This window comes from Phoca vitulina, unplaced genomic scaffold, assembly GCF_004348235.1.
Source record: "Phoca vitulina isolate PV1807 unplaced genomic scaffold, GSC_HSeal_1.0 scaffold8, whole genome shotgun sequence".
In the NCBI taxonomy this organism is placed as follows: domain Eukaryota; kingdom Metazoa; phylum Chordata; class Mammalia; order Carnivora; family Phocidae; genus Phoca; species Phoca vitulina.
Window position 1 is genome coordinate 42132767 of NW_022589711.1, and position 25914 is coordinate 42158680.

The window sequence follows — 25914 nt, forward strand, 5'->3', positions numbered from 1 at the left end:
AAACATATACCTGCAAAAAGACTTACAAACAAACATTCATAGCAGTTTTACTTGTAATAGCTAAAAACCAAGGCCAAACATCCATGTACAGGTGAATGGATTAAAAAAAACTGTGGTATGTTCTAATAAAATACAACTCAGCATAAAATGGAATAAACAGGTGATACAAGCAACAACAATAGATAAATCTCAAAAACAAGATGTTGAGCTAAAAAAGCCAGATACAAAAGAAACATACATTCATATGAAATTATAGAATAGGAAAAACTAATCTGTAGTGACAGAAAACAGACCAATGGTCACCTGAGAGAAGATGGGGGACTAACTACAAAGGGGCATGAACAGAATGATCAACTAAACTTGTCTGCCTTGTGCTATCCTGGAAAAGCCCTCAGGTCCTGAGCACATTGGGATGTTTACTCACCCCAGGCTGTACACAGAAACATTTTTGGGGTGGTGGACATGTTCTAAATCTTGACTGGATAGTGGTTATATATGTTTGTTGAAGCTTATTAAACTGCATACTTAAAATAGCTACTTTTATGTAAATTACATCCTGATGATGTTGATTTAAAAAGTAAAACAGACCATTATGTAATTCGTGATACATTTACTATACTAAATAAAACCAGATGTTTATCCTTCTTATGTTGCTCTGTTAAGGCTAGCATTAAAAGTATCAGAGTCTATATCAAACCCTACAATCAGAATTATTTTATATACAATATGAATAGTCTTTAAGAAAGCAAAGGTATGATTTAAGATGCAAAGGTAAGACAATCAAGAGGCATTTAAAGATTTTTGCTCAGCCTCTTAAGTTATTCATTCATTCAAGACATTTATTGAGCTTCTATCTTCAAAGAACTCTAGGGCAGAGAGATTTATAAAATCTGCAAAGATCAGTACAACAAAGTTTAAGTGTAGATATGTGTGAGGTCAAAGTGCTACCCTGCATTAGAGTGAGGAAGGGATTCAGGAAAGGGTTCTGGAAGGAAAGACAAGAGCTGATTTTATGTAAAGAGTCTAGGAAGCAAATGAGTCAGAAGCATATTCTCTACACACTAAGTGTGAAGTAGAAAATGGCCTGATTTGGATAACAGTAACAGCTGAGTGGTGACAGAGACTAAGAATTGGGTAATGGAGGGAAGCAACGTTAAAGGCTAAAAGGTTAAGTGAGTGACAAGTTATGAAGAGCAAAGATTCTAAATGCATCACTATCTGTAATCAACATAATAAATATAAGACAAATTAACAAACTGACTATCCTATTTCTATTTGAGTATATCTTTAGCTTTTATATTAAATTTTATTATATCCAGAGTGTATTTCTGACTTACTCTATGAGGAGTTTATTTCTACCTGATTTACTCCAGCTGAATTATATATTTGGAATCTTCCAAATTATATAAATTGAACCTTTTCATTTTATCGATAAAAAAATATGTTTGAAATGGACCTCATCATTTCAGGCACAAATCAAGTCTTAGAGTTCCCTTGAATTTTAAGATAGAAAAATATTTTTCCCCAAACTTTTAGACTAAGGATATACTTAAAAAAACAAAAAACAAAAAAACCCCTTATATCTGGATTTCCTCAAAACTGAGTTCCTCCAAAGACTTAAAGGAAATGAGACTGCACATAAATGTTGTATGTACTTTCTGTAAGTATGATAGTTCACACAATTTAAAAAAGGGGGGAGATGTTAAAAATTATCATACCATTGGAAAGAATGTATGTATTCTCATTTATTATTAGAATAAGACCTTTCCATTTATTGCAAAAAAGCACCTTTTCTTTGGCCCATCATCCTAGATCATGAAGAGTTAGGTGGTGAAAAGATTCAAAGAATCAGAGATCAGTCCGCCACATTCCTCTGGGGATGCTGTGCATGGTTAAATCCATCATTTCATTTGTACCCAGTCCCAATCCACATTTGTTCTAACATTTTCTCATTCATTTAGCTACATATGTACCTAGACACTGATAAGTATCATATTAGGAATTATGATTTATTTTTTCAAAGAAATAAAGCTAAGAATCATCTGACAAAAGCTATAAAGAATAATTTTCACAACTTTATTTTTAATAGCTCAACACCAGAGGTCGCCAAACTTCAGCAATAGAATGCGGCATGTACAGCCTTCAAAGCAAGGGTGAAGTAAAAGAAATCCTATTAGAAAGTTCTTATTCTTCTGCTTAAAATCCTGCAGTGGTTTCCAATTACCTACAGGCTAATGTGGTCTGGCCACTGCCCACAGCTCCAGCCTTCTCTGCCCCAGTAAACTCATATTATATTATACCCACCATTCAGAACCTTAAGCTCAAACAATAAACACACAACAGACCCATTTTCACTAAGCATCTTTGCCCAAATTCATACATATGTCCTCCATTTCCTTCCTCTCTCTCAATGGTGAATATACCTTTCCATGTTTCAAGATTTAGCTCAAGAGTTACCTGTCCTATGATGCCTTTCCAGACAATACTACCTCCAAATAGAATACTTCTGCCTTTGTACTCTGCCCAGACTTCTGGGATAATACCTGCCTTACTTATTGTCCTCAGTTGTTCCTCTTTTCCCCTTAGTCTCTGAACTCCTTGAGAGCAAGGACCCTCTATGTTCTAGCCCAGCACCTAACAAAAACAATAGTAGTAGTTAAAGTGATACGCACCCTGAAAGACTAAAGGGATGCATGGCTAGGTCTATATATAATGAAACTTTTTAAATAAGTGGATAAAAACTGAATTAACATAGAGGCAAGAGAGATTATATGTACCATGGTTGAATAATGAAACGTCTTCACTTCTTTTCTGCAAAAAAGAACTGTTTTTCAGTTTGGGTAACTCTCAGGCTGGCTGCCTATACCATAAGCTTGACAAATGTCTCTGATTTAAAAACTAGAAAACATGTCACTGAACTATTCTATTTCAAAATGTCAGTATTCTAATGATACTGGAATCACTACATTTTCGCTCCTAGAAAGCTGACATAAAATGTCACTCCCTCTGGCATTTCCCTACAATTTGAAGGTTTTCCTTTTAAAATCCACTAGGTAGGGGTGCCTGGGTGGCTCACTCAGTTAAGCATCTGCCTTCAGCTCAAGTCATGCTCTTGGGGTCCTGGAATCGAGCCCCATGTCAGGGTCCCTGCTCAGCAGACTCCCTCTCCCTCTGCCCTTCTTCCCCACTAGGGCTCTCTCTCTCTCAAGTAAATGAGTAAAATCTTAAAAAAAAAAATTCCACTACAATACTTATCTTTCAACATATGTAGATTTTGTCCAATTTCTACATCTTCCCTATAATATCTGATTGAAATTTTGGTATAAGAAACCCTTGTTTTTGTGGTGCAACGTTTCTCCCTTCCAAATTCCAAAAGGCAAGGAATAAAAAGCCATAACAACAGCAGCACGAATTTTTAAATCTCATTAGAATTTCACTGGAAAGGGCAGCAAGTGATCATGTTCTTTGAACACAACTAAACGATTTGGCTAGTTTAAAGTATTCAGCCTAGGGAGAATGAACTAGTGTAGGAGGGTCCCTTTATGTGTTTATGTCCATTCACTTTTACACCATCTGTCACTTACTTTGATCTGTCTACCCTCCTCCCCCCCTTTCTGGGAGCCAGGCGATAGATGTGTAAATATGAGAAGTCTTCTGGAGTCCTTTGCAAACTTACAGTCAGAGTTTATTGCCTTCCTTAAAATGTGGTGGAAACAACAAAGCTACCTTATCAACAGTTCCACAGATAGATGCCAGCATTCTTTTTAAAAAAATAACATCTTTATTGAGATATATTTCACGTATCATGAAATTTATTCCTTTAAAGTATACAACTCGGTGGTTTGTAAGTATATTCCCAGAGGTGTACAACCATTACTGTCATCTAATTTGACATGTTCATCACCCCAAAATGAAAGGCTGTACCTAAGAACAATCACTTTCATTCCCACTCCTCCCAAGCTCCTGACAACCACTAACCTACTTTCTAACAGATCTAAACAGATCTGTTTATTTTGAACATTTCACATAAATGGAATTACACAACATGGGGCTTTTCATGCTTGACATTTTCTTTATCCATTCATCAGATGATGGACATTTGAAATGTTTCCACTATTTGGCTATAAATAATGCTGCTATGAACATTTGTGTATAAGTTTTTTTTTTTTAAGATTTTATTTATTTGACAGAGAGAGACACAGTGAGAGAGGGAACACAAGCAGGGCGAGTGGGAGAGGGAGAAGCAGGCTTCCCGCGGAGCAGGGAGCCTGATGCGGGGCTCGATCCCAGGACCCTGGGATCATAACCCGAGCCGAAGGCAGATGCTTAACGACTGAGCCACCCAGGCGCCCCTGTGTATAAGTTTTTGTGTGGACATGTGTTTTCAATTTTCTGAGGTACAGACCTATGAATGGAATTGCTGGGTCATATGGTAATTCTATGATTAAATTTTAAACATATTTATGCAAACCATATTTGGTTTGCACCATTCTAAAATCCCACCAGCAATGTATGAGGGTTTCAATTTCTCCATATCCTCACCAACACTAGTTATTGCTTGTCTTTTTATTCTAGCTATCCTAGCGAATGTGATGTATTCATTATGGTATTGATTTGCATTTCTCTAATAACTAAGGATGTTAAGCATCTTTTCCTGTGCTTCCTGGCCACTTGTATGTTTTTAAAGAAATGTTTATTCAGACCCTTTACCCATTTTTTTATTGGGCTGTCTTTTTACTGTTGAATGTAAGAGTTCCTAATATATTCTGAATATGTCTCTTATATAGATTTTGTGAAAATTTTCTCCCATTCTGTGGGTTTTTAACCTTTTGAAAGAGTTTTAAATTTTGATGAAGTTCAATGTATCTATTTTTTCTATTATTGCTTGTGTCTTTTGTGTCATATCTAAGAAATCACTGCTTAATTGAAAGTCACAAAGGTTTCCTTCTAAAAGTTTTACAGTTGTGGCTCTTGCCTTTAGGTCTTTGATCCATTTTGAGTTAATTTTTGTAATCCAGTATGGGGTAGGAGTCCAACTTCACTCTTTTGCTTATGGATATTTATTTATTTATTTATTTTAAAGATTTTATTTATTTGAGAGAGAGAATGAGACAGAGAGAGAGCATGAGAGGGGGGAGGGTCAGAGGGAGAAGCAGACTCCCTGCTGAGCAGGGAGCCCGATGCGGGACTCGATCCTGGGACTCCAGGATCATGACCTGAGCTGAAGGCAGTCGTTTAACCAACTGAGCCACCCAGGCGCCCTGCTTATGGATATTTAGTTCCAAGCTCTAAAAAGACTGTTCTTTCCCCACTGAATTGCCTTGGAACGCTTGTCATATGACCATAAATGTAAAGGTTTATTTCTGGACTCTCAATTCTAATTCACTGATCCATAGGGCTATGCTTGTGCCACTATGTCTTTTTTTCTCTTTCTCTCTTTTTTAGCATGACTGACAAAATTATAAGACATATAAAGTGTATATCCTCGTGATTTGATGTACATATACACTCTGAAAGAATTCCCACCATCTAATTAATACATGTATCACCACACATTTTTATATATTTTTTTTTTTTGGTGAGAACATTTAAGTTCTACTCCCTTAGCAAATTTCAATTAAATAATACAGTGTTATCGACTACAGTTGTCATGTTTTACATCAGATCCTTAAGACCTTACTCATAGCTGAAAGTTTGTACCCTTTACCAACCTTTCCTCATTTCTCCCCACTCCCCATCCCTTGGCAACCACTCTTCTACTATTTCTATGATTTTGACTTCTTTTTTTTTTTTTTTTGATTTCACATATAAGTGATACCATGCAGTATTTGTCTTTTTCTGTCAGGCTTATCTCCGTTAGGGTAATGGCCTCAAAGTCCAACCATGTTGTTGAAAATGGCAGGATTTCCTTCTTTCTTATGGCCAAATACTACCCCATTGTATATGCATTTGTCTTGATTACTACAGTTACATAGGAAGTTTCTAAAACCAGAAGTACAATTCCTCCAGTTTCATTATTCTTTTTAAAGATTGCTTTGACTCTCATTATTTCTTGAATAAAATTTTATACTTGGAAGTAAGTCCCTTCGTTCCCCCCAAAAAGGTAGCTATTGTATTGATTAAGCAAACTATTAAATGTAAGTAAAACAGTCATTCTTGGTTAACACATATTCACAGGAGTCAAAAGACCTTTTTTTCCTAGGTGAATCTCAACCGAAGTAGTATGCTCAACAAAGGAATATAAAAAGGAAAGGGGTGGCAGCGGTATGTGTGGTGGGGGATGGGGGCGGGGGAGATGAGACTCTCTTCAGTTAGGAAAAAAAAACCACTTTATTTTTCTAACTTTTAAAATATCACACCCTCTTTTGAGACATGTATATATATATTTTAAAGATTTTATTTATTTATTTGACAGAGAGAGCACAAGCTGGGGGAGAGGCAGAGGGAGAGGGAGAAGCAGACTCCCCACTGAGCAGGGAGCCCGATGCGGGGCTCAATCCCAGGACCCTGGGATCATGGCCTGAGCTGAAGGCAGACGCTTAACCAACTGAGCACCCAGGCACCCTGAGACGTGACACATATCACCCAACTCTTGCTTCCTTTGAGAATCACTAACACTATAGTGATTTTTTTCATGTTTTCTTTCTAGCATGTATATCAATAAAACTTTTTTTTATAAATATGATACAGCATTCAGTACACTTTCACAAACTATAAATGACCCTCTCCAAGATTCCAGTGTTTCTTTATATTTTTCTCACTGCTCAACTGTTAAGAATCATTGCTCTCAAAATTTCTAACATTTTGCTAAAAAAAGGAAGCAGAGATTTCTCAGTAAACATCGGTTTTGAAAACAGTGTCTGGATTATGAATGCTGTAACTTGACAGATTTCTGTCCCTGTCCCACTTCTCACCTGCCCCTTTACACACTTTATAGATTATGCCAAAGAAAAATAATATATTAAACCAGGGCCCTGAGATTAAGCAAATACACAAAAGAACTCAAAATGCAACTGTGCAAAAGAATGTGCAGTTGCTAAGTAAAGGGTACTTATATCCCAAGATGAGTAATTCTATGAATGGTTTTTTGACACAGATACTAAAATATGACTGTCAGTAAATTAGTTTTGAGGTGACAATGTCATGAAACTTCATTTGTGTGTAAAAATTTCTTTAGATAAAACATATACTGGCAACTTATTAAATTATCTCACACTGCTTGTTTTGGGGAAAGTAAAGATTTCAAATGGATGTCATTCTCAAGTCAAAAGATGAATTGGGTCACATTGCCAGGAAACCACTTTCCATACCTATGGTGTACAGAGATTTAACCAAGTACAAGTAAGTTACTGTACTGCCAGTAAAATTTCATAGTAGTAAGTTAAAACTGATATTTCTTTTGGTCTATGGAAAACACTACTTAATGTAAAAATGCAGATGAGCAATTACATTAAAATAATTATTTAATGTCTCCTTTACCCACTTACTTTAAAAAATGCTGACATCATATTTACTGTACAGTTACCAAAAAGTGTAACCATAGTACCTTGTACTATTATAGGGATATTTAACCTAGGGTTCCTGGATGAGCTTCAGAAAGCCCAAGAATCACCTGAAATTATATGTAAAATTCTGGTATGTATGCATTTTTCTGGAGGAGAGTCCACTGCTATATACAGATTTTCAAAGTGGTCCATGATCCAAAAGTTATTAAAAATTGCTGCTCCAGTCAGTAACAAATATGGAAAATTTAAATAATAAAAGAATGAATTAAGCAATCAAATGTTTTGTTTATAATTTACATACAATCTATATTACAAGTAAAAGTGTATACCACAATGTATAATGGGGTATACTTACATGCTCTGGAAAGTGGAAAAAAGAGACAGAATTAAGTTTAATATATTGTTCCTGTAGTCTGTTACCAACACAAGAGCTCTTTAATATAAGAAATGTCACATGATTAAACTCCAAATGCATGTTAGCGAGACACATCATGGATCCATCATCAAAAATCTTAGGAAAATAAGTATTTTTTATACTTATTAAACTCTGGTTTAATTAATACCTTAAAGCTCTGTCTGAGAGACTATCTGATAGTGAAAATGTTAAGCCAGGAAAGGAGAATGTGCATACAGGTGCTGAACAAGCCATAATATGGGGATAGGATAACTGAAAATCTAAAACATTTGCTAAACAAAGATAGTGAAAGTTAAGGTTGAGCTGTACTTGAAAGCAAAGAAATACACCATTATAACTTTGATTACTTCACATGAAACACAATTAGACCTAGTCCAAAGACATCTCAAACTGATCTGGTATATTCATTACAGTAAGAGTCAGGGGATTTTACCTTTAGTTTGTGATCACATTTTTTTTTAACACTAATATATAATAAATATGGTTCAGTCAGTTCTGGATATCAAGTTGACATAAGGATTGTATTTTTCCCCAGAGCTATAAAATTCTATAAGCAGAGGACACCAATTTACTAAAGATGAATCAGATAGAATTCTTCTATCACCCAACCTCTCCTGGATATCGTGGTGGTGGTAATCATCATCATTTTCCTAGGATTAATGTAAGGATTAAATGTGGTATTGTATGTCCAGTGCTTAGCTCAGTGCCTGATGCAAAGTCAAGTCTCAGTGGGTGGCAGCTTTTGTGATTAGCAGTAGTTTCCCAATATTTGAAAATGCAGACTTTTGAAGAGCCAAGTAATCACTGGTATCTTTGTCTAAATTATACTATAAACAGCAGTAAGTCAAACTGGAAGATCAGGAAAACAATTATTTAGACAAACATTTATAATAAAATGTGGCTCTCTTAATATGTTTTTATTTGTCTGCTAACAAAAGATTCCAGCACAAAACAATTGAAAACATTTTTGTTTTCATAGTCTCTGTGACTGCTAAAAGACTGAAAAAAATCAGTATCACAGAACAATAAAAAGTGAAAATCCTCTCCTTTTCCTCTCCTCTTAATTCTACTCTCCACTGCTAAATCTTTTTTTCTTCTAAATCTCTCTCTACTAATAGGCATCATAAGAAATGAAGTCTATCTACTTAGCTGTAATAACATAATCAAAAGATTATTTGGATCTTACTGTTTCCTACTTTCAAATTCTTAAATAAAGCTTCTACTAGAGATAAGATTTTATTAGTTCTGACCTATGTAAGAGCTACCTAGGCAAATATTTGAGTAATTACTGCTAAGAGAAATTAAACAACAATTTAGTAAAGTTGTTTTACAAAATAAATTAAGTAACTTTAATTGCCTTATAACAATTTTATTACCATAAATAATTTAAGTATCTATATGTTTAATGTCATGTTTTTCTAAAAGAGATATATCCAAATCTAAAACTTATGGAAGCTGGGGCGCCTGGGTGGCTCAGTTGGTTAAGCAGCTGCCTTCGGCTCAGGTCATGATCCCGGGGTCCTGGGATCGAGCCCCGCATCGGGTTCCCCGCTCAGTGGAGAGTCTGCTTCTCCCTCTCCCTCTGCCTGCCTCTCTGCCTACTTGTGCTATCTCTCTGTCAAATAAATAAATAAAATCTTAAAAATAAATAAATAAATAAAACTTATGGAAGCTATACTGAAATTCTATCATCAAGAGGTGGGACTCTAATTCTGCTCTAAAACTTTTCCATTAGAAAGCAATGGTCAAATTATTACTAAGCAGAAGTAAATGTTTATGGAATAAATAAAGGGATATCTCTAGGGACACTAATTAATTTAAAATTTGAAATTCTACCAAAAAATTGGTTTCTTTCAAACTTTTAGCTTTGTGATATTTTAATACAGAAACTGAACTTTGCACTGGGTTCACCTTTCCTTACTTGAAATTCGTATTTTAGAATTTGGAGGGGGGAAAAGAAACTACTAGTAAAATTTATAGCATTCCCAGGTCCAGAGCTTCACAGAATGCTTCAACTTCAATTCATTTGGGGAATACAGGGTACATTTGTCATTTACATAAGTTAATGATCAAATCTTTGAGAAGTCAAATATATCGTGTAATTTCTCTTCAAGGCAATAATATATCACTTTACCTTGATAATGCTATTCTTCTCAATACCAATTATGTAATTCAGAATACAATCATACATCAGAATCTATATAGTCATTTTCAAAGATCACTTAGTCAAAATATACTTCTTGTGAGAAATGGATTATTTAGTAAAAAAGTCTACAAAACAGATGGCATTTTTGTTTAAACATATACATGCACAGAAAAGGATATAAAAATATTTATAGAAGTTATTTTTCATGATGTGCCAGAACAGTGACTGTTTTTGTTCTTTTCTTTATATTTGTATGCCTGTGTTTTCTCAGTCTTCTGAACCAAGCATAGAAAATACAGCATAATTATTAAAAAAAAAAAAAAGTTATTGTCGTTAAAAAAAACTACCTCCTTCAAGTTTTCAGAATACTCTTTTCTAAATAACTATATTGCTATGACTGATAGCAGAGGTGCCATGGGACAATGCTATGTCACCAAACCTATGTTTGTGAAACTCCTGGTACAGGGTCTCCCAAAATACTATATTTTTCATCAGATATCTGAAACCACATCAGATATTTCTTGAGGTTATTTTGACTAGTATTTTAAGGAAGAATTTAAGAAAAAAAAATTTTATTTGAGAAGTCCCTGGCATAATGAAATCCTGTTCTAGCAATCCTATGTATGAAATCAACCTCAGAAAGTTTAGTGTACATTTCATGCTTACAAATGATTTTTCAAGACTTTCAGTTCCATTCTGCTTTATACTTTTAACTTATTCGACGATAACATAATTGGATTTATCCTAAATATTTTGCAAAAGTCTTCTTACTAGAGGGTAGGGAGAGAGGAGTTAAAAAGGTTGGTTAGAATGAGATGAAGTTAGCTCAGTTTATAAAACTGTGTTACTCATGCTAAAAATTATTGGCATGGACATCTGAGTCAATAAAATTTAATGAACAACATATACAACAATCACAACTTTCCTTATTAATTCCTAGGTAATTCCAAATTCATGAATGAACAATGCCTGTCTTGCAGCTTAATTCAATTTAAATCTTTATTGGAAACTATTCTGGTGCCCTTGGATAATGAAACACAATAATAAAGAAAGTCCCTGCTCAGAAAATTTATAAAGTAATGAGGCAAGTCTACCACATATAAAATACTTGAAGTCTGCTGGGTGATTGTTCATTTTTTGCATAAACTCAGATTCAGAGAGAAGAATTTACTGGGGGGTTCAGCTACCTCCAGATACTCCAAAGGAATCTACATGAAATTTTAAAGGGAGAAAGTAGCAGAAAATAACAGATTTTCATGGATTCCCTAATTACTATTACCTCAAAAAAACTGAGAATTGAATTGGGCACCTACAAGACCACATTTCATGTAAAATTCAAATCTATTCTTGAACTCCTGATTAGCAATAATGACAATATTTGTTTAAAATGAAAAATGTGTTTAGTAACCCTTAACTTTGAAAGCTAACTTACACAACTTCTTTTCTAATTTACAACTTAGATGAGGAAAACTAGAATAGTTACATCAGAATTAGTTATGAATTTTTATTTCAATGAAACATCACAGATATCAAATACTTAGGGAACAGAAATACAGGATCAACAAGATATTAGAACTATATTAAACACATACACAAAATCTGTACAAAGTTTATTAACCTCCATGCGACAGGATTTAGAGTCATGCTACTCACACACCACAACACAATGTCTATTAATCTCAATGTAATGTATAAATTTCAGGTCACCAAACAGGTGGCAAACTAATACTGGAATTTCATTTATTCTGGGCAGTTACACTTAAAACTGTAAAACAGATCAAGAAGCTGGATATTCCAAAGTGCCCTGGGATCCTAATTCTCTTATTTCATATCACCTTCAAAACGTATAGACAGTGATCCTGGAACTACAGCAGGGTTGTGACTATGTTTCTTACATATAAATGCAAGATGACAAGATAACACATAAACGAAAAGAATGTTTTGTTTTAGAGTTGACCTACTACTACAAATTGATCACGGACAACTTACAACAAATAAGCCCTAAATGAAAATGAAGTCTTAAACCATCAATAACAAACTGACAGTTTCTACTATTAAATAAGTACAAACCAAGGAGGAAACTGAATTAAAAGGACTGTAATAGTGGTGGTGCAAAAAGCTCTAGATATAAAGGTATGTAAGATATGATGGCAAGTATGAGATAGAGACTTCTCACAGATGGCTACTTAGCTTCATGAGTAATTTCATTTGTATCATGTATGAACTGAAATTAATGACAAACAATAAATCATCACAAAGTTCTAAACTATAATCCACAGAAAAGCAACATAATTCTAATAAGCTAAACATAAATGACAAATAGAATAGCAATATGCCCAGAGAATTATAGCTTGGTGAGCTCAAGTACATCAGGTGAAAGCCTGCGGATTAAAGAAATTCTGAATTTCAAACTATGGCCCAATCTCCTGTTTTTGTTGGGCCTATGAACTAAGAATTGATTTTACAGATAATAATTTGCAATCAATTTGATGATAGAGAATACTAACTTTGAATCCCAATTAAAAGAAATGTTACAGCCCCCCTCCAAGGAATTCCAGTCTTCTAATTAGTAGATCTGTATTAAAAAAAATTTGTACTCAATTATTATTGTATTTTTAATTTCCTCAATGAAAAATTTGCAGAAATTTTTTCTCTTGTTGCACATCTCTATGATATCCTTGATTTGTGTTTTAGCCCACAAAGCCTAAAATATTTTATCTAGCCCTCTGAAGAAAAAGTCTGCCAACCCTTGTATTAGAATATTAATTTGAATAATGGGGAATGGGCTTTTAGGAAACCAAATGGCCAAACCATTTGAACTTAGATCTGAGTGTAGTGTGGGAATCAGAAAGTAGATCTGATGGACAAAGGTTAAAGTTAAATTTGAAACTAAAAGACGGTTACCCCAAAAAGACTGCAAATACCACAGAGGTCTCAGGTGCAAATCATAAAAAAATCATATGGATAGTGAGGAAGATTTTTGATCACACGCTGGTCTTTTCAACCATACTTGCACACATTAATATTTAGCAAAATCGCCTTACCAAATGTAACATATTTTTATAGAATGAAGTATAAGCAGTTTTAAGTAACATAATCATAGTCCTGTGTACAACTGATAAAAGCTACTGAGGAGTTATGGCTCAGCAAAGAAAAATTAAATTCAAGGTGTCTAGATACAGAGCAGAATGAATCCCACAGTAGCGTTTTGATGTTGGAAGTATTTAAGGAAAACACTGGAAATCCATCTGTCAGGACTATAACTAAGATGGTTCTTTCATTGTTTGGAGAATTGGACTACATGACCTCTAAGAAGATTTTCAATTTAACATTTCTAAGAAATATTTAGAAAATCAAGACTAAAACCCAAAAGACAGTAGGTGTTGTTGCTCTGGACAAACTGTAACCTTAGAATGAAGCAATCTACTGATCATAATATACAGACACTAGATTTTTTTTTAAGGGGGTGGGAACTTTAAGGTCTCAAATATTAAAAACTTTTAAAAATTACATTTAAAAAATCAATTAAAATCTCAGCCTTAGTGTTCTTAAGAGACAATATTAATTCCAAGGTAATAATATTTTAAATCTGGTGTTGTTAATAAAAGTGCTGATAAGATCTAATAAATAAAATTATATTAAACTCATAAGTCAATATTCTGCTTCTGTTAGTGGTGTGCTTATACAAGTAGATACTCATTCTTTCATTTTACAAATATTTATATATTGAAAAATATAAGCATCATGTGCTCAGCAGAATATTAGGAGCAGAGGACATAGTGAGCAAAAATACACATAGTTTGTGCTTTTATTTGGTTTATATACATTTTAGTGATCTTATGGCTTTTAAGTACTTTAAATAACAAATATATCCATTTTTTTGCATCAGATATCTAAAATACCTTTTATAGGATCATATAACAGAAGAGTTAACTCAATTAGAAACCAAAAGGCTGTGTTCTTATACCTCCTCTATAGCTGACCTTTTTATGTGATCTTGGATAACTTTCTCCATTTTTTAAGTTTTTCATGGGTATGAGTGATACGGATTCTTAGAATAACAATAAATTCACTGCAGTTCAAAAATTGATTCAAACTTCTCACCTTGATTATTTCCACCAACTGATCCACACCACTGTCCCCTGGAAATATTGGTTGTCCTAGCAACAGCTCAGCCAACACACAGCCTGCAGACCATACGTCTGTAAAGAAAAGAAAACAAGAGTTACTAATGCTTGTAGCTTAAGTTGCATTGAAAACTATTTGTATACATTTCCTAATTTTACTTTGATCACAGAGTAAATATCACAGGCAAAAAACTGTACAACCCAAAACTGAGGGAAGAAAGTCATCAAATTATCCCTAAAGTGTTAAACTTACCAAAGAGGAAACAAGGCCAATAAGAAAATTCCAACAAAGGGTTAAAGTCCATTTAATTATCAAGTATCAGGTGTTCAAATCTTCAACAACCAAGACAGGGGATTATAGCACCAAAACATAGGGCATGATTATCTAATCATACCTTAAAATAAGTCAAAGTGATACAACCTGTGTACATTGGCAGTGCTTACAAAATAGGCACAAAGGTTCAATCTCTATACATAGAGTTTTAAGCCAATGCAAATTCTTTTTTTTAATTTAATTTTATTATGTTAGTCACCATTCATTACATCATTAGTTTTTGATGTAGTGGTCCATGATTCATTGTTCGCATATAACACCCAGTGCTCCATTTAATACGTGCCCTCCTTAATACCCATCACAGGGCTAACCCATCCCCCCACCCCCCTCCCCTCTAAAACCCTCAGTTTGTTTCTCAGAGTCCATAGTCTCTCATGGTTCGTCTCCCCCTCTGGTTCCCCCCCTTCATTTTTCCCTTCCTACTATCTTTTTTTAACATATAATGTGTTATTTGTTTCAGAGGTACAGATCTGTGATTTATCAGTCTTACACAATTCACAGCGCTCACCATGGCACATACCCTCCCCAATGTCTATCACCCAGCCACCCCATCCCTCCCACCCCCCACCACTCCAGCAACCCTCAGGTTGTTTCCTGAGATTAAGAATTCCTCATATCAGTGAGATCATATGATACTTGTCTTTCTCTGACTGACTTATTTCGCTTAGCATAATACTCTCTAGCTCCATCCACGTCGTTGCAAATGGCAAGATTTCTTTCTTCTTTTTGATGGCTGCATAATATTCCAGTGTATATGTGTGTGTGTGTGTGTGTGTGTGTGTGTGTGTGTATATATATATATACACACACACAAATATATATATATATATATATATATATACACACCACATCTTCTTTATCCATTCATCTGTTGATGGACATCTAGACTCTTTCCATACTTTGGCTATTGTGGACATTGCTTCTATAAGCATTGGGGTGCACGTACCCCTCTGGATCACTACATTTGTATCTTTGGGGTAAATACCCCGTAGTGCAATTGCTGGGTTGTAGGGTAGCTTTATTTTCAACTTTTTGAGGAACCTCCATACTGTTTTCCAGAGTGGCTGCACCAGCTTGCATTCCCACCAACAGTGTAGGAGGGTTCCCCTTTCTCTGCATCCTCACCAACATCTGTCGTTTCCTGACTTGTTAATTTTAGCCATTCTGACTGTTGTGAGGGGGTATCTCATGGAGGTTGTGATTCGGATTTCCCTGATGCTGAGTGATGTTGAGCACTTTTTCATGTGTCTGTTGGCCATTTGGACGTCTTCTTTGCAGAAATGTTTGTTCATGTCTTCTGCCCATTTCTTGATTGGATTAGTTGTTCTTTGGGTGTTGAGTCTGATAAGTTCTTTATAGATTTTGGATACTAGCCCTTTATCTGATATGTCACTTGCAAATATCTTCTCCCATTCTGTCGGTTGTCTTTTGGTTTTGTTGACTGATTCTTTTGCTGTGCAAAAGCTTTTTATCTTGATGAAGTCCCTATAGTTCATTTTTGCCCTTGCTTCCCTTGCCTTTGGCGATGTTTCTAGGACGAAGTTGCTGAGGCTGAGGTCAAAGAGGTTGCTGCCTGTGTTCTCCTCTAGGATTTTGATGGATTCCTGTCTCACATTTAGGTCTTTCATCCATTTTGAGTCTATTTTTCTCTGTGGTGTATGGAAATGGTCCAGTTTCATTCTTCTGCATGTGGCTATCCAATTTTCCCAACACCATTTGTTGAAGAAACTGTCTTTTTTTCCATTGGACATTCTTTCCTGCTTTGTCGAAGACCAGTTGACCATAGAGTTGAGGGTCCATTTCTGGGCTCTCTATTCTGTTCCGTTGATCTATGCGTCTGTTTTTGTGCCAGTACCATACTGTTTTGATGATGACAGCTTTGTAATAGAGCTTGAAGTCCGGAATTGTGATGCCACCAGCTTTGCTCTTCTTTTTCAAAATTCCTCTGGCTATTCGGGGGTCTTTTCTGATTCCATACAAATTTTAGGATTATTTGTTCCATTTCTTTGAAAAAAGTGGATGGTACTTTGATAGGGATTGCATTAAATGTGTACATTGCTCTAGGTAGCATTGACATCTTCACAATATTTGATTTTCCAATCCATGAGCATGGAACGTTTTTCCATTTCTTTGTATCTTCCTCAATTTCTTTCATGAGTATTCTATAGTTTTCTGAGTACAGATACTTTGCCTCGTTGGTTAGATTTACTCCTAGGTATCTTATGTTTTTGGGTGCAATTGTAAATGGGATCGACTCCTTAATTTCTCTTTCTTCTGTCTTGTTGTTGGTGTGCACACTGATTTCTGTGCATTGATTTTATATCCTGCCACTTTACTGAATTCCTGTATGAGTTCTAGCAGTTTTGGGCTGGAGTCTTTTGGGTTTTCCACATAAAATATCATATCATCTGCAAAGAGTGAGAGTTTGACTTGTTTGCCAATTCGGATGCCTTTTATTTCTTTTTGTTGTCTGATTGCTGTGGCTAGGACTTCTAATACTATGTTGAATAGCAGTGGTGATAGTGGACATCCCTGTCGTGTTCCTGACCGTAGGGGAAAAGCTCTCAGTTTTTCCCCATTGAGAATGATATTCGCTGTGGGTTTTTCATAGATGGCTTTTATGATATTGAGGTATGTACCCTCTATCCCTATACTGTGAAGAGTTTTAATCAAGAAAGGATGCTGTACTGTCAAATGCTTTTTCTGCAATGCAAATTCTGATAAAAAATTTTAAGCCTTAAATGGTTGGCTTTTGTGTTGTTATATGATTGATGGAGAAATGCATTATATAAATATATTATCATTTTTAAATGCAAAGACAGAGGAATAAATTTTATTTCACAAATCCAAAAGAATAGAAAAGGAAGGAAAACTTAGAAACTCATTCTATGAGGCCAGCATTATCCTGATACCAAAACCACATAAAGACTCCCATAAAAAAGAGAACTACAGGACAAGATCCCTGATGAACATGGATATAAAAATTCTCAATGAAATACTAGCAAACTGAATCCAACAATACATTAAAAAAATAATTCACCACATTCGAGTGAGATTTATTCCTGGGTTGCAAGTATGGTTTAATATTCACAAATCAATCAACTTGATACACTACATTAGTAAAAGAAAGGATAAGAACCATATGATCATTTCAATAGATGCAGCAAAAGTATGTGACAATGTAGAACATCCATTCATGATAAAAACTCTCCATAAAGTAGGTTTAGAGGGATCATACCTCACACAATATAGGCCCTATATGAAAAACCCACAGCTTTTTCCCTATGGTGAAGAACAAGACAGGGATATCCACTCTCACCACTGGTATTTAACATAGCGCTGGAAGTCCTAGCCACAGCAATCAGACAACAAAAAGAAATAAAAGGCATCCACATTGGCAAGGAAGAACTAAAACTTTCATTATTTGCAGATGACATGATACTCTATATAGAAAACCTGAAAGATTCCACCAAAAAGTGTTAGAACTGATGAAGAAATTCAGTAAACTCACAGGATAAAAAAATCAATGTACCACAATCTGTTGCATTTTTATGCACCAATAATGAAGGAGCAGAAAGAGAAATTAAGGAATCGGTCCCATTTGCAATTGCTCTAAAAACCAGAAGAATAAAACTAACTAAAGATGTAAAAGATCTGTACTCCGAAAACTATAAAAGACTGGGGAAAGAAACTGAAGATGACACAAAGAAAAGGAAAAACATCCACGCTCATGCATCAGAAGAACAAACATTGTTGAAATGTCTATACTACCCAAATCAACATTTAATGCAATCCCTATCAAAATACCACCAGCATTTTTCACAGAGCCAGAACAAACAATCCTAAAACTTGTAGGGACCACAAAAGACCCTAAATAGCCAAAGCAAACTTGAAAAAGAAAAGCAAAGCTGAAGACATCACAATTCTGACTTTAAGTTATATTACAAAGCTGTAGTGATCAAAACAGTATGGTACTGCCACAAAAATAGACACATAAATCAACAGAACAGAAAACCCAGAAATGAACCCACAAGTATATGGTTAATTACTCCTCGACAAAGCAGGAAAGAATATCCAACGGGGAAAAAATGGTCTCTTCAACAAATGTTGTTGGGAAAATTGGAGAGCAACATGTATAAGTATGAAACTGGACTTTCTTACATCAAACACAAAAATAAATTCAAAATGGATTAAAGATCCAAATGTGAGACCTGAAACCATAAAAATCCTAGAGAAGAACATAGGCAGTAATCTCTTTGACATCAGCCATAGCAACTTCTTTCTAGATATGTCTCCTGAAGCAAGGGAAACAAAAGCAAAAATAAACTATTGGGACTTCATCGAAATAAAATGCTTCTGCACAGTGAAGGAAACAATCAGCCAAATTAAAAGGCAGCCTACTAAGTGGGAGAAGGTATTTGCAAATGGCAGATCTGATAAAAGTTAGTGTCCAAAATATATGAAGAACTTATAAAACTCAACACAGAAAAAATAAATACTCCAATTAAAAAATGAGCAGAAGACATGAACATTTTCCCAAAGATATACAGATAGCCAAAAGACACATGAAAAGATGCTAAACATCACTGCTCATCAGAGAAATACAAATCAAAACTACAACGAGGTATCACCTCACATCTGTCAGAATGACTAAAGTCAACAACACAGGAAACAGGTGATGGCGAGGATGTGGGGAAAGGGGAACCCTCTTGCACTGTTGGCAGCAATGCAAACGGGTACAGTCACTCTGGAAAATAGTATGGAGTTTCCTCAAAAAGTTAAAAATAGAAAGAACTACCCCAAGATCCAGCAATTGCACTCTAGGTATTTACCTAAAGAATACAAAAATACTAATTCAAAAGGATACACACACCCCAATGTTTATAGCAGCATTATCTACAACAGCCAAATTATGGAACCACTGACTGATAATAGTCACACACACACACACACACACACACACACACACACACACACACGATGGAATATTACTCAACCATAAAAAAGGAATGAAAATCTTGCCATTTGCAAAGACATGGATGGAGCAAGAGAGTATCATGCTAAGCAAAATAAGTCAGAGAAAGGAAAATACCCTATGATTTCACTCATATATGGAATTTAAGAAACAAAATAAAGGGGGGGGGAGAAAGAGAGGCAAACAAAGAAACAGACTCTCAACTACAGAGAACAAACTGATAGTTATCAGAGGTGAGGTGGGTGGGGGGATGGGTCAAATAGGTGATGGGGTTTAAGGAGTATACTTGTGATGAGCATTGGGTTTTGTATGGAAGTGCTGAATCACGGTATTGCACACCTGAAACTAATATTACACTGTATGTTAAATAACTGGAATTTAAATAAAAACTTCAAAAAAAGACAAAAAGGGGGAAAATACTCGAAGAGGTCAAGGTTAAGATTATAGAGATAATCATTAATTTTCAATATGTAAATTTTGATGTTGTTGTGGCATATTCAGGTGGTAATGTGGATAAGAAGCTGACTATATATAGTATCTATAAAAAATAAAATTTATGTAAGTGTGAATTGCTTATTTTAGCCAACTAGAAGTTTTCTGTACTTAGTTTTTCAATAAATGAATTTTTCATGTTAAAAAAAAAGTACAAGGTGACAGGAGGTTAGGGAAAAGAAGAGCTGCATGATAGCAAAGGAAAAGCACAAAGGAAAATAAGAGATGTGAGAACAAGTATCAAGGTACATGAAAGCAAGCAGAGTCAGAAACCAAGCAGAAAGAGTAAGGAGAGAAAAAAATGTGGAAATACAAATGAGGAAAGAAAAAAAATGAAGTTAAGGAGGGATAATAAATCCAAATTTGGATGGGAATGTGAGATATGAGTCTGCCAGTGTCTTATTTTGTTGTAAAATTAAAACATTTTAAGGAAAACAAAACAAAACAAAACGAAATAACTCACTTTTAAGTCAAAGTGGAAACCTCAATCCTGAGAGTAAACTTTTAAAATAATTTAATTAGTAAGTTTTAATAATTTATAAATAAATTTAATTAAAAAATAATCTAAAGTATACAATCCTGGCTTACCCAAGATAGTCCTGGTTTAGATTTATTGTCCTGGGATAATTACTAATAGCATCCTCTTTCTCTTTTAAAAGTATTACCAAATAAGTTAAATTATATGGCCAATCTATTTATAGTCCACCATTAAGACTTTCTGCAAGGAAAAGCTAATTTGCAGTTTCTGGATGCCTGAGATTCCTGGGTTTTGTATGAACCAACAATCAAGAGCTTTAGAAGATGAGCATAAATCTTTGCTGGGCTTTCTCATCTACCAGTAAGAAAGGAGGATAATGGTGAATGGCATGGGGTCAACAAATAACTTAAGAGGTCTGATATGGTGAGATGCACTATCAAGAGGGATTAGAAATCCCTGCTCCAGTGACTTTTTACTGACATAATAATGACAAAAAATTTATTTAAGAAATTCAAGTTGATTTTGTCCAGTTCCAAGCAATGATAACCAAGACACCTATTTTGCAAACACTGACCAAAAAGAGCCCTCCTTGATATACTAGGTAATTGCTAAATGAAGCAAATATCAAAACCTGCTAAGAAAACTTTACTTCTCTCAAAGCCAAGTAACACTAACTCTTAAGATGGAAGTGGAAAAGATATACATATTCATTAACATAAAGGCTTTATTTTGATCTAAGTTTAAAAATATGCCTTTACCTACCCAATTAGAAGGAAGGTAATATGTACTCATTTCTTTGTAATAGAGAATAATTCATCTCAGAATACAAGACTGGAAAAACTACAGGGAAATAATTAAATTTTCATTAAAAAACCAAGGGAAATACTTTCTTAGACTGGATTTAGGTACAAATATGGGAGACAAAGAGTAAACCATGAAGGAACACTATTGTTTAGTGGTTGCCACAGACTAATAATCCTAAAATTCAGGTGGCAACTATACCAGTGGTCCTCAATGTTAACGCAGGCAAACTACCAAAATCAAGGTATTTATCATTCACTTTCTGGGAGATACCAAAATCTCTTCTGTTCATACTAAATGGGACAAATGAATGATATTCTCCAAATAGAATAAAACAGGGTATAATAAAATAAGCACTTTGGTCCACTGACTTATCTGGTTATCTGGGGATTTCAAACAAAATAGTGTTCCGCTTCATACTTAACTCTAATTCCTGGTAAAAGTGATCTTTCAAGACCATTTAGTTTAACATATTTAATTCACAGATAAGCAAATTAAGGCACAATAAAGATCAGGGACTTGCCCAAAGTAAAGCTACTCAATAGCAGAGCTAGGCCTGGAACCCAATTTCAATACCCAATCAAGACACCACTATCTTGAATAAATGCCTCATTGTCAGAGAATAACTAACTGCTTCTTCAAGGGTCTATAAACTCAATTCTTTGTCCTGAAGAAGCCATTTGTTCTCTGCCATTTCTCAGTAAGACAATATAATCAGAGCCATGAGCCTGAGCTCTGGTTATATCCAAATAGGACAATAATCTACTCAGAACCAGCTATTCTTTCATTTCAAACATCACTGTTAAAAATATTTCTAAAATGTATCTGCATTAGTACACTTCTAAATACTTTTGTTTCTGTCTGTCTACAAATCATCCAGAGTCATGAGAGGAAATATCCAGGTCTAAAAAGGGAGGTCAAATCCAGGCTTATTAGGGTTCAAAAGATCAACGTTGAATCAGTGGCATATGGTGAGTCCTAAGCCTAGAAAGTCAGAATCTGGCATTAGCCATACAAAGGAGGTTACTGGAAATCAGACACTCATAATATCCAGAGAAGTGATTGCTAATAGAGAAAATGGACTAAAATGCCCATCTTTTGCTAGATGATTCCAAAGAACTGCTAAGGCACATGGACATTTATAGAAGTAATGCACTCTTAAGCAGGTCACGAGTTTTTTTATACATGCCTTATTAATGTGTCAGATGATATGGTCATGACTTTTTTAAAAGAAGCAAACTGCAGTTATTTTAGGCAACCCTGGCACAACTCATCCCAATATCGGGTATGCAGATGATCAGTATCATATACTTGAATAAAATATAAAGCAGCTGAAAAATCCAACATTTCCAAAGATAAAGGGCTGAAATTTGCTCTTGCGGAGAGTCAAGTTAACAAATACCATGAAATGAATACCATCTTCCATTTCTATAGTACTTTCACTAATATTTTATTTAATCTTCACAGCCACTCAGAAAGGTAGGTAGAACTATTAGCAATCTCCACTTCACAGCTTAGGTAAGTAGTAACAAACCTAGAACTCAAATCTAGTTCTACTCCAACCAAAATACCCTTTTTGCTATTTCTCATTTGTCCCTTAACATAGGCCACATAATAGCCATCATGAAACTTTCAGCATTACACACACACACGAGATTATACCCTCTATCCTCCAGTGTAGCAGGTCTCAAAGCATGGTCTGCAGAGCCCTGGGCCTCCTGCACCTTTTTAGAGGTCCTAATGGGTAAAACTATTCTCATAAGAATACTAAGATATTATCCACCTTTTTCATTGTGTTGACATTTGCACTACTGGTGCAAAAGAAATGATGGGTAAAACTGTGGGTCCCTTGGCACAAATCAAATTGCTCTTTGGCATTTTGTCCTTTAGGCAAAATAAAAATAGTAATGCATTTCTGTTTAGAGGCCTGTGTTCATATCAGATAATTTCCACTTGTATTAAAAGACAAAAACTGTCCACATTCTGGTTTTTCTTAGTGTTCTGTAACCATGGTTGTTCTTTCTGGTTGGTTGGTTTGGTGTTTGCATGCTCTTGTTCCTGTTTTTGGACTAAGGGATTCTCTTCAGAAACAGTAAATAACAATAAAATAATTCTGACCTCCACCTGTACACCTAGCCTAAGGTGGCTCCTCCTTTCTTAGCTTTACTATTCATGCGCAGCTGATAGTACTATGCTCACTTCTGTTAGTAGGCTAAAATGGGGTAAAAGACGAGGTCATTGAAGACTGAAGCAAATCATCCCTATTCAATTTGTTGCTATCACTAAAGATCTTTCATGAAGACTTCTACAGAATCAGTGGGTTTAGCCACTGATTTTTGTTGTTTTTTGTGACCTGACTTAAAAGTAAATAACCAACTGGGACAGCATAGTAGAAATGTCAACAACATGGCCATCCTATCATTTTCATCATCAATGTTATGGATGCAAATTCTCCAACTAGTGATCAAGCTCAGAAGTATTTCAGGAGAATTAAAATTTTAAAAAAGAAAAGATACACTTAGGATTTATTTGAAATTTTAAGTTAAAAACAAACGTAATCATAGTGGAACCATGCAATTATAAAGGAATAGCTTTATTATTCTCTCAAAAAATCCCAGAAACCTTAATATAAAATAGTAAATATACCTTGAATTCTGAGAGTTGACATTTAAAATACTCTACACATTTTTGCACATGAGTCTTTAAGGAGAAACAGACTTTAGGTCATTCCTATTTTTATAGTTAAGTGAAAGTAGAGATTAGTAATACCAAATTACTAAAAATAAGACGTAATAAATAATTACAAGCCATTATATTCATATTCGGTACTTACCTATACTAGAGGTATAATCAGTGGCTCCAAAGATCAACTCTGGTGCCCTATAGTACCGAGAACAGATATACGAAACATTGGGTTCTCCTCGGACCAGCTGCTTTGCACTAATAAAAAAAATAAAAAGCATAAATTTTTTAAACTAAGTGTAAACCTTAAAAGAACTTAAACTATCATTGACAACACTGAACACTTATCTAAGATTCCCACAATTAAATCACACAACATGCAAAAAAGAAAAATATGAACCATAACTACCTGACAAAAGATACAATTTTAATGTAACAGTAATTAAAAAAAAAAAAAAAACCAGTAGCTTTTAAAGAATGCATTTGTCAACTGTCACCTAAGGAAAAAGAGACAAAGTCGTAAAAGGACAAATGCTGAACTTCTTGTTATCCTCTGTTCCTTGAATACTACCTCTAAAATATAAAGAAGGAAGGGCAGAAAAGTAGGAAGTACCTCCACCCACCAAAAAGCACAGTAACGGACTGTAAGAATGAATACTTCTTACCCGAGTTTTTTTTTTTTAAACAGAAACTGATTTATAATTTGACTTTGTAATTGATTTATAATTTGACTTCTGCATCAGAATAAATATCCCAAGGCTTACCCAATCTACTTTCTTTTTCCACTATGTTGGTCACTTTATTAATTGTCTAAATATTCATTACCCAATAATAAGATAGGTCCTCCCCTGTAGGTCAGAGATGATTCACAGCCTCTGAATTCTAACTCTGCTGTGGTAAATTTAGTTACATGTTCTCTAATCCAACTTTTCTTCAAAATACTTTGTGGCATGTATTTTAAACATTAAAGTAAGTTAAAATTTGTTTCTTTTGAGATGTCTCTCAAGATAATTTAAAGATACACTGAAATAAACTCCTGTAGAAGCTAACTACTTTGGCATATGAGGACAGCAAAGATAAATACAGGCAATAAACACAAACAACAAAATTAAAATAGTAAGAACATAAAAGTAACAAGGAAAGGGAAAATTTTGAGGTAAAGATATAGGAAATCAGAGCAGAGACAAATAAAAGTAGTCACAAAGGTTTCAAAGTTTGGGCTTTCTTTTCTTCCATTTATTTCTGGTCAATGATAACCCTTACCTTAACCTGTTCTTCCCTCATTACAAGTTTTGAAGGGGGGAGGCAGTTTATTTTTTAACCTTCTCCCCAAGTACTGACACACAGCACCACTTTCATAAATTAATAAATATCAATCCTTGATTTTTGGCTGCATGAAAATTAAGATACCTTTTCAGCTTAACTGATAAAACCATTCTACTTTATAAAGGGTTTTTTGTATTAAAAAGACAGATTCCAATTATATAGTCAGAAAATTCACTATAAGATAAAGAAGGTAATATTGGAAACTCTGCATCCTGTAGATTTCCTCAATACTTGATGAAGCTACTTTCTTTCTCTTCAGATGAGGCTGGAAGTTACTTCCCATCCTTTGAATGACCACAGATAGTTCTGAGAAAGCCCAGCTAGCCCTTTAGCTACTTCTAGGCCTGATTTCATCCAGTAAAAAAATCACTAGAAGAGAGTAATACTGTTTTGTTCAAGTCACCACCAACCTGGCACTAAGAATCTAAAGTGTATCTAAAAAAATAAAAATACAAAAAATAAAGTGTATCTAAAACTCTGCTTGCCCAAACCAACTGTTAAAAACAAACAAAAAAAGGCAGCTTTGTTATTAATCGGAGCTATTAAAAATGACCTATTACCATAGAAGTGAAATCCTCATTCTAAATATATTAGAACAAAGCGATTCCTATGTCCCAATAAAATGGTCCATAG

General features: G+C 34.7%; 1 protein-coding gene across 2 annotated transcripts in view; it reads right to left on the minus strand.

Annotated features, from left to right (window-relative positions):
- Positions 1-25914, minus strand: part of GSK3B (glycogen synthase kinase 3 beta) — a 207149-nt gene that overhangs the window by 51739 nt on the left and 129496 nt on the right. For both annotated transcript variants that reach the window (XM_032406632.1, XM_032406633.1), the window contains exons 6-7: positions 24107-24213; positions 14171-14268 (exon numbers count right to left, since the gene is read on the minus strand). In XM_032406632.1, coding sequence (XP_032262523.1) covers positions 14171-14268; positions 24107-24213 — 205 coding nt within the window. The remainder of the gene's footprint in view (positions 1-14170; positions 14269-24106; positions 24214-25914) is intronic.